General features: G+C 40.8%; 1 protein-coding gene across 2 annotated transcripts in view; it reads right to left on the bottom strand.

Moving 5' to 3' along the window:
- The window catches only part of adamts13 (ADAM metallopeptidase with thrombospondin type 1 motif, 13), a 55417-nt gene that overhangs the window by 5764 nt on the left and 31718 nt on the right, over positions 1–17935 (bottom strand). Inside the window, exons 20-29 of one of the 2 annotated variants that reach the window (XM_056246697.1) lie at positions 12736–12862; positions 9848–10027; positions 9124–9319; positions 6949–7054; positions 6725–6854; positions 6452–6640; positions 3870–4074; positions 2726–3086; positions 2072–2218; positions 1805–1981 (exon numbers count right to left, since the gene is read on the bottom strand). In XM_056246697.1, coding sequence (XP_056102672.1) covers positions 1805–1981; positions 2072–2218; positions 2726–3086; positions 3870–4074; positions 6452–6640; positions 6725–6854; positions 6949–7054; positions 9124–9319; positions 9848–10027; positions 12736–12862 — 1818 coding nt within the window. The remainder of the gene's footprint in view (positions 1–1804; positions 1982–2071; positions 2219–2725; positions 3087–3869; positions 4075–6451; positions 6641–6724; positions 6855–6948; positions 7055–9123; positions 9320–9847; positions 10028–12735; positions 12863–17935) is intronic. The other variant, XM_056246698.1, reaches the window with a different exon arrangement.

Here is a 17935-nt window from a genome sequence, read left to right as displayed (position 1 = left end):
TGCAAAAGAGCAGCTTGGACATTCTGCTAGATACACAACCGATCGAAAGTATCATCTGTGGATCTTGGTCCACCACGGATCTCCTCTGCCAATGGATCTGTCTCAGGGTGGAAAAGACTGACCTCCTGTGTGATGGATCCACCTCTGAGGTCAGTGCAAGCAGTGACCAGGTCAAGTCCGGTGGTCCCCAAGTCTACCAATTCCTAGTCTGGTGGTCCCAGAGGTCCACGATGCTTCCGTTAATGGCCACTGCTATTCTGTGTATGTGGGCCACACACACTTCCCCAGAGGCGGCGGCACCTGCTACAGCTCCTCCCGAGGTGGCAGCGTCCGCTTTAGAATGCTCTATGTTCCCTGTCACAGCCATGGAGGCCATCCATGAACTTCATATGCTTCATATCACGGTAACGGAGGCTGTCTCTGCACACTCTGTCTCAGACACGGAGGCCATCCCTGCCCGCTCTGTCGTGGCTATGAAGGCCATTCAGGTCTCTGCTCCACCATGGCCTCCTGACTTCCCAGAGTCTTCTGCTCTGCTGTGGTGCCTTGTGGTCAACTCCTCTGCCGGCTCTGTCTTGGTGGTTCCCATCTCTACTGGCTCCACCATGGCTTCCTGATCCCCCATGGACTCGTTCACTACTCCACGTTACATGGTCTCGTCCACTGCTCCACAGCCCAGCCAAGCCCACCACTGCTCCTCGGTCCAGGCCAACTTATATGATGGATATATGATGTTCATGTTTTTTATTTTGAAGTTCTCATAGGCTGCGTCCGAAAGCTGAAAAATGCTCCAAGGTAGGAAGACATCAAGGCACGTCCGAATCCAAAGTTAGCTTCACTTCCTGTCTCCTGAGATACCTTCATCTGATCAATTTTTGAAGGCAGGATAGATGTATCCTTTGCTGTCTTTGATATCCCACAATCCTGAACTTTGCATTCTGTGCCAGTTGAGCTAAGAAATAAAGATGGCGTCTGAAAGTTGGGTTTGGTGGTCAGTTTGTGTAAATGTACGTTTTTGACCAACGTTTTCCACTTTTGATGTCCTTTCTAGCAAAAACATTACTATTGTAGTAATTAAATACTCGCTTAGTTTTCACCAAAGCTCTCTATTTTGCTGTAGATCATTACACTGTTACACTGCCTCAGAAGTCAGAAGTTTCGTGAGGTACCTTAGTGCGCAAATACTGCCTGCAAAGTCATTGCCTGATAAGGCAACAAGTCAGCTGCCTAAGTTTTCGGGTGCAGCCATAGTGATGTTTCCTGTCATGTCATGTGATTCCCTTGCCCCTCATATGTCATCTTGTCATGTGCTTCCTTTGCTTCATGTGTTTTTCTGATTGGTTCATTGTTTGATGGCTTTCAGGTGTGTTGTATGTCATTAGTCCTTGTGTGTATATATAGCCCCCATGTTTCCATTGTGCCTTATCTAGCTTTGTCTTTGTAACCCGCTGTTGGTGAGTTTTGTCAAGTTCTGTTCATGTCAAGTTTAAGGCCCCTGTTTTTGTCATGTTTTAGTTGTTTATTTTTGTATCACGTTTATCATTTTTCAATAAAACTGCACTTGGGTTGGTATCTACTCACCTTCAGTGGACCCCTGATACAGCTGAATAGAAAGTCCATAAGAACAGCATTTATTTGTAACTCCTTATAAGTGCCAGAGTCATTTTTGTTATGACATGAGAGTAAATGATGACAGATTTTTTGGATGTACTTTTTACAATAACATCTATATTTCATTTGATGAATATATTAACATAATTAATTAACATAATTAATCAAATATGCTGTGTTTGTAATAACTCACCTCCATGAGGGCTTTTTTTGTTCTTTAAACTCTGATAAAATAGTACCACTCCGTTGCCAGGGGTCAGGCGGCTCTGACGCACCAAAAGAACATTTGATCGTGATTTCAGTGTTTTACCAGTTGTCCTCTCGCAGAGGCGCATCAGGATGAGTCTATCATACAGGGCGATATTCTCCCCTGAAAATATACACAAAAATACACACAATTCACCATACTAGTACTGCATCAGATTCCCATGTCTGTACGCAATTTAAGCTCAGTACTTACTTTGCCGGCAGTTAAGAGTGCTAGATACTATTTTGATTTGAATAACCTCATCAAGAGGTCGGCCAATAGCAAATATACACCTCGTCTGAGTGACATTGCGTAGATCAATAGTTCCTGAGTCTTGAAGGAGAAGTTGCCCACAGAAACCTGAAACCAGAATAGATGATTTATTCCTCACAGCTTTTTTTTAATCTTTCCCTTAGTCTATTCATATAACAATCCACAAAATTAAAGAGCCAAACAGGAAATATATAAATATAAATAGTCTTAATATACATTGATAAATCCTGAATATAAAATTATAATTCTGAATATATAAATGTAAACATGTATTTGTACATATTTGTCTGAATTTACTGTAAACAGTTATAGGTCCCAATATATATAAATGTATATGCAATTACAACTAACCCTAAACCAACCCTTAACCGTATAGTAAGTACATGTAGTTCATTAGTATTACTCAGTACTTATTTGTGTAATTACACTGACAATGTTGCCTTAAAATTAAATGTAACCAATTCAAATATTACAGACTTTAATAATTTCAAGAAAAAAAAATAACAAAGAATTGTACAATATGCCCCTTTAGACACTGAAATTGTTATCAAGACTGACAGTTTTATTTGGAGCTATAGACACTTGCCACCTAACTGGTCTGTGGTGGTTCTGTTGGCATGCTCATGGCGCTTTCCATCAAGTCCACCGTAGGTACAATGGCTGAAAAACTCTTCTTCATCTTCTTAATTCTGACATCTGGACCTATTGTGGTTCTCGTATGCACTTTTGGAGTTCCCCACATCCCATCTCCTCTCTGGTGCTCTGATTGGATGTGAGTGCCTTTGGGCTCTGGTGTGAAGGTATGGGCTGAAGAACAGTCAGGGCTATAGCAGGCCTGGATGGTGATGGGTTTTGGCAAGTGGAGGCAAAGAAAGGGACTAACAGGAAGAGGACTGGATGGGCCCATACAGGACACAGCCCGAGACTGGATCCCATAACCACACGAGACAGAACACTACATTAAAGAGCAGAAGGAAAATGAGGGATGGAGGAGCATTGACTTTATGTTTACAAGATTATTCTATAATATCCAAACTCTACATCCATAAAATGGGACTTTGGCAGTGCATTGTTAGGGCCCTATCATACATCCGGAGCAATGCAGCGCCAGGCACGACGCAAGTGTTTTTTGCTAGTTTCAGCCCGACGCAGTTATCATTTTCACGTGCTGTGCCGCGTTGTTTAAATAGCAAATGCATTTGTGCGCCCAAGGGCTGCTAGTCTGAAAACGAGGTGTGTTCGGGCGCATTGTTGGCGCGTTCCTCTATTTTGTGGCAACTTTTTTGTTATTTAAAGAGCACGTTAATATGCACCTATAGGCGGGTCCACAACGCGCGTACCTTGTCCCGTAAATAGCTTTAACTTTGCGCACAAGCAGATCCGTTTCCTCGCTAGAGAAGCGTTCAGTTTTTTCGCTTGCAAATTCGGCCATGTAAATAGCAAATCCGCCATGGCGCAAAGCGCAACTGGCTTTTAAAGGGAATGGGAGATGAGATTCTGATTGGTTTATTGCACGTTACCCCCAAAACACACCCATTACTCATTAAGTGAATAGGGACAACCCTTTTAGACCATGCACCGGGCGCCCCGACCATTTTTCCTGTTGTTAAACTAGCAAAAGTGGATTCGGACACAACCTAAGTGCACTTGCGCCGTGCGCTTTAGACTATGCGCTTAGATCGTTAAAATAGAGCCCTTAGAATATGTAGTTTGGATGATAGATGTGTTGGCACATTACCTCACTCCACTTGTGCACATCCCAGTGGAAAGAACAGACTTGAGTGAAGCATGGTGCAGTGACAGGAGGCTTGTTTCCTGACACACACCGCTCCTCCTCCACGATCCTCTCTACACCCCTCTCATACTGAACACACTGCACACTCCTCACAGCTACGCCCATCCCGCAAGACACCGAACATTCGCTCTGCTGTCCCACCTGCCACCTACAGAATTATTTCATGAATTAATCCTAATAATATAATAAGAAATCAACTGGTTTTGCTTCAATAATATAGGCATTGAGCAATAAGTGGTGACCCAACCACAGATATTATTAACTAAAACAAAAACCATAAAAAAACTTTTTCATTACTTGAAATAAAAATACACTTTAACTGAAATAAAATAAAATATAAAAAGGCAAACTAAATGAAATGAGAAATGTTGCCTTGCAAATCAGTAAAACTAAATAAACAAACAAATTTTTATATTTTCTGTTTTTCTTAGTCTTGGATGTTCATCTTAGTCTTGGATGTAATAAAAACTATATAGACATATTTTTTTAGAAAAATAAAAGTGTCATAAATGAACAAAAAAGGACTGCATATGCTTTTGGTTCTCAAACATGGGGCCGGGGGCCTCAGCACACTAAAATTATTTTAAATAAAACAAATGCAGCTAAAACAGCCAACAATCAAGATAGAAACTGACTTATTTCTTATTTTAATTTGAAAATCTTATTTAAACCTAGAAAAGTCATGGAAATTCTTAAAATCGTAAGAAATCTCAGTAGTGATTTTTTTTTATTTATTTTTTTTATGTGAAGCTCTAAAATATTTTGTGTATTTTTTGTAAATTATTTAGATAATTCACTGCTAATAAAAATTTACTAATAATTTACCATTTGCGGGTAAAATAAAATAAAAACACCTGATCACAAAAGACTGGAAAGTCATGGAAACTCATAGTACGGTGGCCGAGACAGCTCAACGCGCTGCAACTGAAGCAAACACATGCAAATAGAGAAAAACGCGTGCAAATAGAAAAAAACGCATGCAAATAGAAAAAAAACACATGCAAATAGAAAAACACGCGTGCAAATAGAAAAAAAAACACCTGCAAATTTAAAAAAAACATCTTCATCAGTTTCACAACACACATGTGCTCCAAATAAGGAAACGCGCTGCAAAAGTTCACAACACAACCAAATACAGAAAACGCGCTGCAAATAACACAGACCACAACGGAAATGTTTCCAGGGGAACCAAATAAGTGACGAACCCGGCTGAGACGTGCTTATTGCTCGTGAGCTTCCCTATGCCATACTCCCTTCGAAGGGCAGATTGCAAAGCCCTTTTGGAGTGAGCAAGGCTCTAGTGTGCTGTTAGGCAGCCGTGTGGAACGCACTTGATGAAGGGAGCAACTAAAGACAACGTAATTTCCTCATTATTTTCACCTGGGATGTTCCCATGACAACGCAGCACGGCGTCCATCAGCTGGTCTTACCACAGAAATATAATGCTGTTAACATAACGGATGCAAATACATTTTTATTTTTAGTTTACAAAAAAAGCTTTTGAAATATGCGTTATATATCTGTGTCTCAACTTTAAAATTTTGGACCCTACATTACCTAACATTTCTTATGAAACTTTTCTTTATGAAAATGTAATAACATGAAACAATTTGTACAGTGTAACTGATCTATAGATAAATATCTTTCCTTCATGATTTTCTTCTTTATCTTTTTTATTTATTTATTTTAGTTTCCAGCTCATTGTTCTTTTCTCATTTGTATTCTGATGACATTGAACATATTGTTAATACATTTTGTACATTGTATACAAGTTGTATGTCATAAAAAAATGTAATCTCTGTATGTTTTGCACAAACAAACAAATAAATAAACAAATAAATAAAGTATAATTTTAAGCTGTAAGCACCAGCACGCATAGATTTATGGATATCTATGCCAGCACGTCCCAGCCGGGTTCGTCACTGGAAACATTTCCGTTGTGCTCTGTGTTATTTGCAGCGCGTTTCTGTATTTGGTGGTGTTGTGAGTATTTGGAGCACACCTGTGTTGTGAAACTGATGAAGATGTTTTCTTAATTTGCGGGTGTTTTTTTTTATTTGCACGCGTTTTTTTCTATTTGCATGCGTTTTATTTTATTTGCATGTGTTTTTTTCTATTTGCACGCGTTGTCTTCTATTTGCATGCGTTTTCTTCAGTTGCAGCGCGTTGAGCTCTCTCGGCCACCGTATCATAGCTTATAAAGAGTGAAAAAAATTTATTTCATTTTATTATTGCCACTCCTAGTTTGTGCGGCACAACAATGTTCAAAACTGTACATTGTTACAATTTACAGCCCCCGTTAGGTTTTTTCTGTATTTTTACTGTTCATTTTATGTGAATTACATTGTATTTCTACATTGTCTAAATTTCAATGATGACATTCTCGTTCAAATATCCCCCCCTCAGATTTTTTTTGTCTGGAAATAACAATGACTAGTTGTAATGTGTATAAACAAGAAGTCAGAACTGTCTGTCTCTTAATATGTTCAGTAGATATGAGGTGTGCACAGTCTGTGGTGGTTTACCTGGCTGGACAGATTTCAGTATTACACTCCACTACCTCTGAAGGTCTGGGCACAGACTGACAAGAAGACTCTCCCACCACCAAATCCCTGTTTCCGACTCCTCCCTCCACCCTCTGGGAACAGTACAGGACTCTCTTCGCTAAACCACCTCCACAAGACACACTGCACGGTCCCTGTATGTAGCGCCAACTGATAGAGAAAGACTGTGCTCATCATGTGTGAATGTATAAAAGAAAGTCTAGAAACCAAAAGTAGAGTTTAAGCAATGCTTACACATTAGGACATTTTGATGGGCTACAGGGTTGGGTGTACAGCTCTGGTTTACTGGTGCGATCACAAAGGAACTCTGGGACTTCTAGACGGGATTGGTGATCCACACAGGAGAACCAAACCTGCTGAGATCCTGCGTAAATAAGTAAGCATGCACAATTATGCACACACAATCACAAATGAGTTTTGTCCTAATTTCAGCATGTGCATTCAGTTGTCTCCTTTACCGTTGCCACAGGTTTTGGAGCACTGGCCAATCACAGGACTCCAAACATAAACTGGAACCATTGTGGAACGGGGCATTACACGGGAATCTGTACGGGTCAGCTCAGTCTTGAAGACATTTCAGAACAGAGCACATATCACGTTCAATATACACAGGTTGGTAAGATTTTTGTTTTGTTTGTTAAAGTCTCTTATGCTCATCAAATCCATAAATATTTAATAAAAAATACAGTAAAAACAGTAATATTGTGAAATATTATTACAATTTAAAATAACTGTTTTCTGTTTTAATATATTTTAAAATGTAATTTATTCAATGTATGATGGCAAATCATTTTCAGAATCATTACTCCAGTCTTCAGTGTCACATGATCCTTCTGAAATCATTCTAATATGCTGATTTGTTGCTCAAGAAACATTTCTTATTATTATCACTGTTGAAAACATTTTTGTGAAAACGTTGATATGTTTTTTTTCCCAAGAATTTTGGATGAATGGAAAAGTTCAAAAGAACAGCATTTATTTGGAATATAAATCTTTTGTGACATAAATGTCTAGTAGTTTAGTAGTGGTAATATGATATAATATTCTATCAATATTTGTATACATTTTATTTACTAGATATACATTGTTATACAAAACTTAGTTCTAATCTGATTGGCTGAGTGGCGTTTCAGGTGATATTTAGAGTAACAGAGAGATGCTTCATTGTTTGGAATGTAACTTGTTTGGATGCGGAGCAGATTTGTGTCATTTTGCCAGGAGATAAGACTGCATGTTTTTTTTGTTTTTTTTTAAAGCCGAATTATTCTGAGCAGCATCTCTCTCACCAGAGAGTGGATGTAGAAAACCTGAAATGTACTGTAGTAGACTGACTACAGAACACCTTGAGCAAATTGCTGCTGCTCCACTCACAGCTGTTCCAGTCCATGGGCCCTATTTTAACGATCTGAAACGCAAGTGTCAAAGCGTAAAGCGCAAGTAACTTTGTGGGCGGGTCTTGGGCGCTGTTGCTATTTTCCCGGCGGGATAAATGCCTCTTGCGCCCGGCGCAAATCTAAAAGGGGTTGGTCTGAAGTAGCTTCATTATTCATAGGTGTGGTTTGGGCGTAACGTGAAATAAACCAATCAGAGCGTCATCTCGCATTCCCTTTAAGAGCAGGCGCGCTTGTTCTAAAGCGGATTCCTATTATAACGGCGGATTTGCCAGGCGCGCGCCAGGAGCGGTTCACAGCCGAGGAGAGCAACGTTCTCGTCAGGGCAGTAAAACACAGAGAAGTGACATTGGGGATGGAGAAACCCACCCAAATTAACTTCTGTTAAACAGGCGTATGATAATTTGAGTAAATGTAAGCTACATGCTTTTATAATAAATTGTCTATCTATCTATCTATCTATCTATCTATCTATCTATCTATCTATCTATCTATCTATCTATCTATCTATCTATCTATCTATCTATCTATCTATCTATCTATCTATCTATCGTAATAATGTATGATTTGCAAAAATGAAAACTGCTGCTTAGATGAGAGAATCAAAGTGTATGCGCGTTGTGCACATGCTACATTGATTATGGTCAAGCATGCGCCCTTAAAATAGCATAATGAACAACGCGCAACGCGCCACTGACTTTAGACTAGTTTTTTTCTGGTCAGTGGCGCAATTGTTTTATAGAACAGCAAAATAGCATGAGGGAAAGTTTGCGCCGGAACACGCCTCCTCTTTGCGCTGAACCGCCCCGGGGAGCGCAAGTGTATTTCTTAGTTAACCGACGTGTGTCTGTGGAGGGAAAAGTCCGCTTTGCGCGGGTGCAAAATAGGAATGATACATGCGTCAGTGTACAAAGTCATTTGCGCCGAGTGCAAGATAGGGCCCCATGTGTTGCTTGGTGACATGCAAAGCTTAATGCTTTGACTTCTTTTAAAACAATGTTTCTTGGCAAAGAAAAATATACAAACTAATTGGCCATTTGTTTTACACATAAGTTACTTGATATTGACTCGTTAATCGCTTAGGATATTGATAATATTAACTTAACTAAATAAATAACTGCAATATCACTTGCAATCGTGCCGATATTCGGTACAGCAGTACTTGCTTGTGTAATACTGCTTAATTATAACTTGATGTCAAACAATACAAGCTGACGCTGAATTTATTTTGTAACACAATACCTCTTTTTGGCTATCCCAGCCGACAGGACAAACGTCCACCACACAGGGAACGTGTTCTGGGGGTTTGGGTTCAGAACACAAATTTTGGTCAACCTCAGAATCAGATCCATGATGGGAGCGGACACACAACACCGTTCTCTGGGCCTCCCCGGGTCCACACACAGCCGAGCACTCACCAGGCTCAGACACCTGCCATCTACAACACACACACATACATATGAATATACACACGAACTGCCAAGAATGGCTCAATACAGACTCCAAACTATTGTAAACAGTTGTCATTACATCACATCACATGTAAAGGTGAACATTAAATCTAAATTGTCCCAATACCAGCGTTATTTTAGTATTATTGGTATTATGGATATTTCAATACAATTTTGATTAAGTTTTGGTTTTTAGTTTTAGTTTATTTAGTTTCAGTTATTTTAGGTCTTCAACTTAAACTCCTTTGGCAACTAGTTGCAATAAAATAAGTTTAGGTTTTTTATTTTATTTCAGTTAATGTTTATTTTATTTCAAATAATGAAAGTGTTTTTATATGGTTTAGTTTTAGCCAACTATAATAACTTTACCCAATACTGTCTTAATACATTTTCTTGTCTCATATTGAAGGATTTCTCTGTGGATTACAGTTCAATTTTTGTAATCTCTGTAATCTGACTTGCTCTAAACTCTAATTTGCTAATTCATTTCAGTCTTACACACTTTGGCACATTACCTGGCAGGACAGATTTGGGAGTTGCAGGTTTCAGTTGTTGGTGGTTTAGAGTCAAGAGTACAGTCAGGGTCAGGCAGCTCCACTTTCACCGTACCCTGTTTCTGAAAACACGTCACAGAGCGCACTCGCTCTCCCACTCCACAGGGGGCGCTGCAGGGTCCAAACTCACCTGACTCCCAGCTACAACAGATACACAAATTAAACTCCTGTATTCAAAGACCCTGCCCAAAATTACACTTTCAGCCCTTGCGTTTGTCCTTCAAGTTCACACTTTAATGTTATAAATGTAATTTAAAATGAAATGTTGATTGTTGGGAATACTGTAGTTTCTGCAACATTGCAGCCTTCTCATAGACTGGATTGTTCTGGGCAATAACACACAATCCTATGTACCTTTTGAAAAATAAATGTGGGTTTTCACAGGCATGGCCAAACAAAAGCCGCATCCCAAAATTCAGAGGCCTCATCCTTTGAAGGCCACATTCGAAAGCTGATTGCATTACAGCAGTGCGACAAAGGCTGTCAAAAGGCAATTTGAAGGCTCCTTCAAATCTGGCTTCGAAATGCGTCCATCGTTTTCCAGGCAATGAAGGATACAACAGATGGATCCTTCGCGGCCTAGCCTATGCCAGACTTCATTGCGTGCAGGTGACGACAGGATTAAAAAAGAGAGAAATTGTCGGATTACACTTTTAAATATTATTGAGTATGTAGAATATACACTCACCTAAAGGATTATTAGGAACACCATACTAATACTGTGTTTGACCCCCTTTCGCCTTCAGAACTGCTTTCAGAACTGCCTTAATTCTACGTGGCATTGATTCAACAAGGTGCTGAAAGCATTCTTTAGAAATGTTGGCCCATATTGATAGGATAGCATCTTGCAGTTGATGGAGATTTGTGGGATGCACATCCAGGGCACGAAGCTCCCGTTCCACCACATCCCAAAGATGCTCTATTGGGTTGAGATCTGGTGACTGTGGGGGCCATTTTAGTACAGTGAACTCATTGTCATGTTCAAGAAACCAATTTGAAATGATTCGAGCTTTGTGACATGGTGCATTATCCTGCTGGAAGTAGCCATCAGAGGATGGGTACATGATGGCCATAAAGGGATGGACATGGTCAGAAACAATGCTCAGGTAGGCCGTGGCATTTAAACGATGCCCAATTGGCACTAAGGGGCCTAAAGTGTGCCAAGAAAAAATCCCCCACACAATTACACCACCACCACCAGCCTGCACAGTGGTAACAAGGCATGATGAATCCATGTTCTCATTCTGTTTACGCCAAATTCTGACTCTACCATCTGAATGTCTCAACAGAAATCGAGACTCATCAGACCAGGCAACATTTTTCCAGTCTCCAACTGTCCAATTTTGGTGAGCTCTTGCAAATTGTAGCCTCTTTTTCCCATTTGTAGTGGAGATGAGTGGTACCCGGTGGGGTCTTCTGCTGTTGTAGCCCATCCGCCTCAAGGTTGTGCGTGTTGTGGCTTCACAAATGCTTTGCTGCATACCTCGGTTGTAACGAGTGGTTATTTCAGTCAAAGTTGCTCTTCTATGCAGCTTGAATCAGTCGGCCCATTCTCCTCTGACCTCTAGGATCAATAAGGCATTTTCGCCCACAGGACTGCCACATACTGGATGTTTTTCCCTTTTCACACCATTCTTTGTAAACCCTAGAAATGGTTGTGCGTGAAAATCCCAGTAACTGAGCAGATTGTGAAATACTCAGACCGGCCCGTCTGGCACCAACAACCATGCCACGCTCAAAATTGCTTAAATCACCTTTCTTTCCCATTCTGACATTCAGTTTGGAGTTCAGGAGATTGTCTTGACCAGTACCACACCCCTAAATGCATTGAAGCAACTGCCATGTGATTGGTTGATTAGATAATTGCATTAATGAGAAATTGAACAGGTGTTCCTAATAATCCTTTAGGTGAGTGTTTATAATAGTATTGAATTTCAATACTGTAAAAAAAAAAGTTGCTGCCTTAAAATGTTAAGTACAATCAACTTAAAATTACATTAAACTGACTTAAAAATGAGTTAAATATTGTATAACTTATATAAAAAAGTTGAAAATTACTTTTTGATCATATAATTTTTTACCTGAATATCTAATAATACCAATGTTAAAACAAAAATAAAACTTTACAGCAAATGTTGACATATCTTACTAAGATGCGGTTTTATATAGTTTCTCCCGGTTACTCTTTCTCCTGGTTTCACAGACAAGGCTTAAGCCTAGTCCCTAAAATGAGTGTTTGAGCCGTTTTAACTGAAAGCAACTTGCACTGACATATCTTAGCCATGTCAGTGCTATTGTTTTGTCTCAAGATGCACACCAGTAATGTTTATTTTTCAGTAAGGCACGTTTATAAAAGTGTTATAAAATTGTTCTCATTGAACTAAGGCCTAATCCTGGCTTAATCTAAGCCCTGTCTGTGAAACAGGCCTTTATTATGTACAGAAATGGACCACAGTGAACATATTTAGACAGGTTGTGAACCCTGTTTTGTTTTCAGACAGTTGCATATAACTTTCAATAAAGTCCAGTATAAACGTTACTGACGCTCATCAACGACAGATGTCACAGTTGCTAGGCAACAAGAGAAATCCTCTGTAGGATAGACCGTCCCATTTAACAACGCTCGGTCTGACCTTTGCGGCCTCTGCGGCCTTCGAAGGATGCAGCCTCTGAATTGGGACACAGCTGAAGTCTACATCAAGTGGTTCATGTTCAGAGTGGTTTCCTTTTTGTTTTTTGTCAAGATAAATGAAAACAATTCTTTGAAATTTGTATGAAATTTCCTGGTATGTTTGAATGGCCACTTGTTCCTTTGAGGCAAAACTATGAACCTGAAAACTGAAAAGCACCTGGGTGGGCAGTTTGGCAGAAAGCAGGGCTGCAGCAGATCTGGTGTTTGAGGGGATGAACAGAGCTTATCTTCCAGGTGCTCGAATGTGACCACATCTACACAGTGCTGACTGATTTTCTGGATGCCTACAAAAGAAAGATCAATGAGTTCAAATAGAAATTACATTTATAAATGGTTTATACATATACTTGGCATAAATAAAGTTTTATTAAAACAATATATGGTTCATTACATATGTATTTATATATCACCTTTATGTACTGTAAATGTAAATATCCAATCCAATTTCCAAATTATCCATATTTATTGTCGAAATTTTATGTATATATACTTTTCTTTTATGCATTTTATGTAACATATAATGTATGTATATAGAGAGAGAGATAGAGAAAGAGAAAGAGAAAGAGAGAATTTATCTAAAAAAAACTGTATTTCTATAAGATCATTAATAATAATACAAATTATAGTTATTTAGGGGAAAAGATGCCAAAAAACTTGTGTATGACTCATTAAAAGAAATTTCACAGAACAGTTCATTCAAATAGTTGTACAAAAGTATTTTTACTGTGTTTCTGCAAAAAAATATATTTTTATTGTGTATCTGCATCTTCTGTGTTTGTGAGCACAAATCAGTGCAGAATCTAAACAAAGTTGTATCAAGGATAGCCCACAGCCCTAGTTATAATTTGTTTAGTTGAGATGTATGAAGTTAACAAAACTGGTTACATGTAATATGTTTGTGTGCCCAGAATGTAACTACTCATGTGTTTCCAGTCAGTAACTTTGACGTTGAGTTGATGAGTTGATGTACTCGACTAAGGGTCGCACTTAGGAGCCCCAAACAACTCTGATATTTTGCGAAAAGGCCAATGAGAATTGGCGAGTGGAATTTTCATACGCCACTCCCCCGAACATATGGGTATAAAAGGAGATGCCGTGCATGAGTTGAGTGGGTGTCAATGAAGACAGATGCTCATTCCATTCATCTCAACTTGCTGGTGTTACGGTCTCTCCGCCCCACGCACAGATAAGTGTAATGAGAGCTCCCCTGGGCACTTCAGCAATTAAAGCTGCCGTCGGCAACATTTTTTTGATCATATTCAGTGAAATCGACACTATAATCTGACAGAACAACATAAATAAAGTGGTTTTAGAAAAAAACCCGAGCTTCTAACTCCACCTGGAGCGTGTTATTTGTTTTGCAAAAATCCACAGCTCCCGGTTCATCATGTCCAATCAGCGCAGGGGGGTGTGAGATCTGACTGTCAATCACAGATCGGGCACACGCCACCCCTCGCGCACGTTACAATCACATGCACACGCCTGAAGTTCGCGGAAGTTCGCGCAGTAACGAAGAGTGATGGCGGAAAATCAAGTACGCTCATTTAGAGTATAAATGACGTTAGCAATTGCAATCTATCGGTAGATTAGCCAGGACAGCATACCTCCAAATACTCCATGGTGTTGATGGATGCTGATGAGACGGGCGCGTTCCAGGGCTCTCAAGTTTTGAAGACAGGTAAGAGTTAGTGATGGCCGGTTCGTGAACGAATCGTTCTTTTGAACCGGTTCTTTTTAGTGAACCGGTCGAACCAGTACACTAAATCGGACTGAATCGTTCGAAACAGTTCGCGTCTTGCGTCAGTGCTGATACACAAGTTACTAAAGTTACTCACTTTCAGACATGCCTGACAGTCCCTCTGACTCGAAATAAACCAATATCCCGGAGTATATTTCACTCCAGTAAATCCAACAGTTGTTTTTGAGAGAAGTGATGAGCACGAGCAGCTGATACTGCGCATGCGCGTACTACCGAACGCACATGTACAGCGGTTATCGGATCACCAGTACAGAACCGAGAACTGTTTCTTTCGGACAAGTTCGACATAATTAGAACAACTGATCGATGAGCTGAGCATGCGTGCAATTTTTTTCTGAGGGACGAAATGTACGTTTCTTAAGTATTTATTTAGTTGAACATCAGTAAGTGTAATAAAAAAAACATGTTGGAAACATGTTTATCACATAATTACTGTATTATCACTGTATTATTTTAAAGTTTGGAAACACAATGAATGGATTGTAAAACTGTCAAACTAAACATTTATTAAAATAATATTTTCAGGAACAGCTCATTTCATTTCTAAGTAAGTTGATATAAATGTTTGATGTAAACTCTTGCCAAAGTTGTAATGGTGCACACTGCACAGTACTGCTTAGTAAATGTTTATAATGTGTTAAAACATAACGTATTAAACATATTGGAGAAGAAAGACATGCATCGATTTTTTTAGTTTTGTCGACTGTATATTCAGGTTTCAGCAGTTCTCAGCTCAGCACACAGGCCTATGCTACGGTTCTCGAGTCAAGAACTGGTTGTTGCAGTTCTTGAATCACCAGTACAGAACCGAGAACTGTTTCTTTCGGACACGTTCGATACGGAGAACCGATGAGCTGGAGATACTGAGCATGCGTGATAGCACCGTCTCTAAACAGAACTTTCTTTCGGCCAACTGATGATGTGCTGATGAGCACGCAGCACGGGTGAACCGAGGACTTAAATGAGGGGCCGAATTCGGCGAAATGTAAGTTTATTACAAATAAAATGATGAAGACCACTTATGCACTTTATATATTTAAGACATGTTAAACATCTGCGTTTGCACATCGCCTGTAGGCTACAGGGTTCGTTTGCAAAATGTAAATGTAAGAAACTTATCCAAGAGGATTATGACGATGAGTACTATTATTTAAGTGAAGTTATGATTATAAACGCCTTTAATTTAAAGTATTTTTATCCGCCGGGATGATATAATTGACGTCATTACACGAGGACGTAAAAGAACTGGTGAACCAGTTTTTTGAACCGGTTCATTGAAACGAACTGTCCGAAAGAACCGGTTCGCGGAAAAGAACCGAACTTCCCATCACTAGTAAGAGTGACACCCAGCCGACGGGGGGTTGGATACATTTTTGTCATTGGTTGTTGCGTTAAATCTTACCCAGATACAATGGTGCTATTTTCTGATTGGCTATTGTGTAGCTCGACGAACAGCACCAGAGGAAACACGCTTGATTCATGCCGGTTCCACAGTGAGAGCGGCGCGGCCAGAGTTTTGGGCGCTGCGGCATATTAAATATATTACAAATAGTTTTTCAGCGTGAGAAATACAATGTGTGGCGGGAGAGCGTGACAAAAGACCGAAATGAGTGACTGTCACGCTCAATGCGTGACACTTGAGAGTCCTGGCGTTCACTGAAAATCTGGTGCACACGCACTGACGAGCATGAACTGGGTGGGAGGGTATCCGTTGATAGTGGGGGAGGGGCATGAGAGTTGTAAACATTCAAAATTTTCCTAAATCCACTCAATCTGCCAGACTTGCCGACTGGAGCTTTAAAAGAGCAAGCTTTCCTCTAAAAGACCAAAGCACTGGTGAAGGGCATCTTTTTAAAGGGTCATGAAACCCCAAAACATATTTTTTGAGATGTGAACAGATATGTACAGGCTGCACATCACTGAAAACACTAAAAGTGCTCGTAAATTTTACCAACAAGTGGAAATTGGTTATTCTGGGGGTTTTCAGAGAAATTTCATTCTTCCGGGTTGAAAAGCAAAGTCAAAGCAACTTCACGGAATCTGAGGTAGAAGCATGCTTTCGGAGTGTGTGATTGGCTGCCTGCACAATTCTACATCAGCAGTTTCTGAGTGCTTCTCTGCATTTATGCAGGTCTGTGTTTTAATTGGCTGTCCCTTTCTGCTATGCACAAGGCTGTGTCGGCAAGGCTTATGGCTTCCGATGCTGAGGACTCTGCTGAACTCCCACCTTCGGGTGTGGCCGCTGCGAACATCGGGCTAGAGTGCCAAGCACTACATGAGGGTAGCTCTGTCTCTCTGGTGCCAGAGCTTGGATGCGTGGTTAGCACTCCCCAACCTGTTACGCAGGCTCATCAAGATAGTCAGATTTGGCTATGCAATTCAGTTCACCAGGTGCCCGCCAAGGTTCAGCTGCGTCCTTTTTACTTCGGTGGCAGGCAAAGACGCCCCTGTTCTGCGTGCAGAGATTGCAGTCCTCTTGGCAAAGGATGCAATAGAGCCTGTCCCTCCAGCCAAGGTGAAGAAAGGGTTTTGCAGCTCTTATTTTATCGTAAGAAAGGAGGCGGGTTACCACCAATCTTAGATCTTCGAGTTTTGAATTGGGCCCTGCACAAGCTCCTGTTCAAGATGTTAACACAGAAATGCATTTTGACATGCTTTAGCCCTTAAGATCCTGTTGGTTGTGCCATATCGGTTCATACTTGGTTCTCAGTGCTCACGGTCCTCACGACAGCTCCTTCCTGGTGAATTCCCCTGAGGAAGGACCTTCGGGACACAATTTGCCACCAGCGCTCAGACGTCTGGAACCTCCACGTCTGGCCACTGGACGGGACACGGAAGACTAGCGTCACTATCATCATTTAGGCCAGAGCTCCATCTATGAGGCGGCTCTATGCCTTGAAGTGGCGTCTGTTCGCGAACTGGTGTTCTTCCTTAGGTGAAGACCCACATAGATGCATAGTCGGGGTGGTACTTTCCTTCCTGTATGTGGCCTCCATAGCGGCACATCACGATGCAGTGGACAGAAACATGACCTAATCTTCAGGTTTCTCAGAGGCGCCAGGAGGTTAAACCCTCCAATGCTGTGCCTTATTCCCTCTTGGGACTTCTCTGTAGTCTTGCTGGGCCAACAGAGAGCTCCCTATGAGCCCCTGGAGTCAGTTGAGTTGAGTACCCTCTCTTTGAAGACGGCCCTCCTGACTGCACTCACTTTCATCAAAAGGGTTGGGGACCTGCAGGCGTTCTCTGTTAGCGAAACATGTCTAGAGTTCGGTCTGGCATAATCTCACGTGATCCTGAGATCCCGACTAACTATGTGTCCAAAGTTCCTACTGCCCCGTTTAGGGATACAAGTGGTGAACTTGATGTAAAAGGCCCAGGGCGTGCCGTGCCCCCTAGGAGTGCAAGCACACTCCACCAGGAGTGTTGAATTCTCCTGGACTTTAGCGAATGGAGCCTCTCTAATAGACATCTGTAGAGAAGCGGGCTGGGCGACACCCAATATCTATGCAAGATTTTACATTCTTTGGGATTCTTTGGGGTTGAGCCAGTTTCGTCCCGTGTGTTTGCTTAGCCACCAGTCACTGTGTTTGTAGAGCTC

This window comes from Rhinichthys klamathensis, unplaced genomic scaffold (assembly GCF_029890125.1).
Source record: "Rhinichthys klamathensis goyatoka isolate OS25496 unplaced genomic scaffold, OSU_Roscu_1.1 h1tg000040l_1, whole genome shotgun sequence".
NCBI classification, from domain to species: domain Eukaryota; kingdom Metazoa; phylum Chordata; class Actinopteri; order Cypriniformes; family Leuciscidae; genus Rhinichthys; species Rhinichthys klamathensis.
This window is presented reverse-complemented; position numbering and strand designations above follow the sequence as displayed.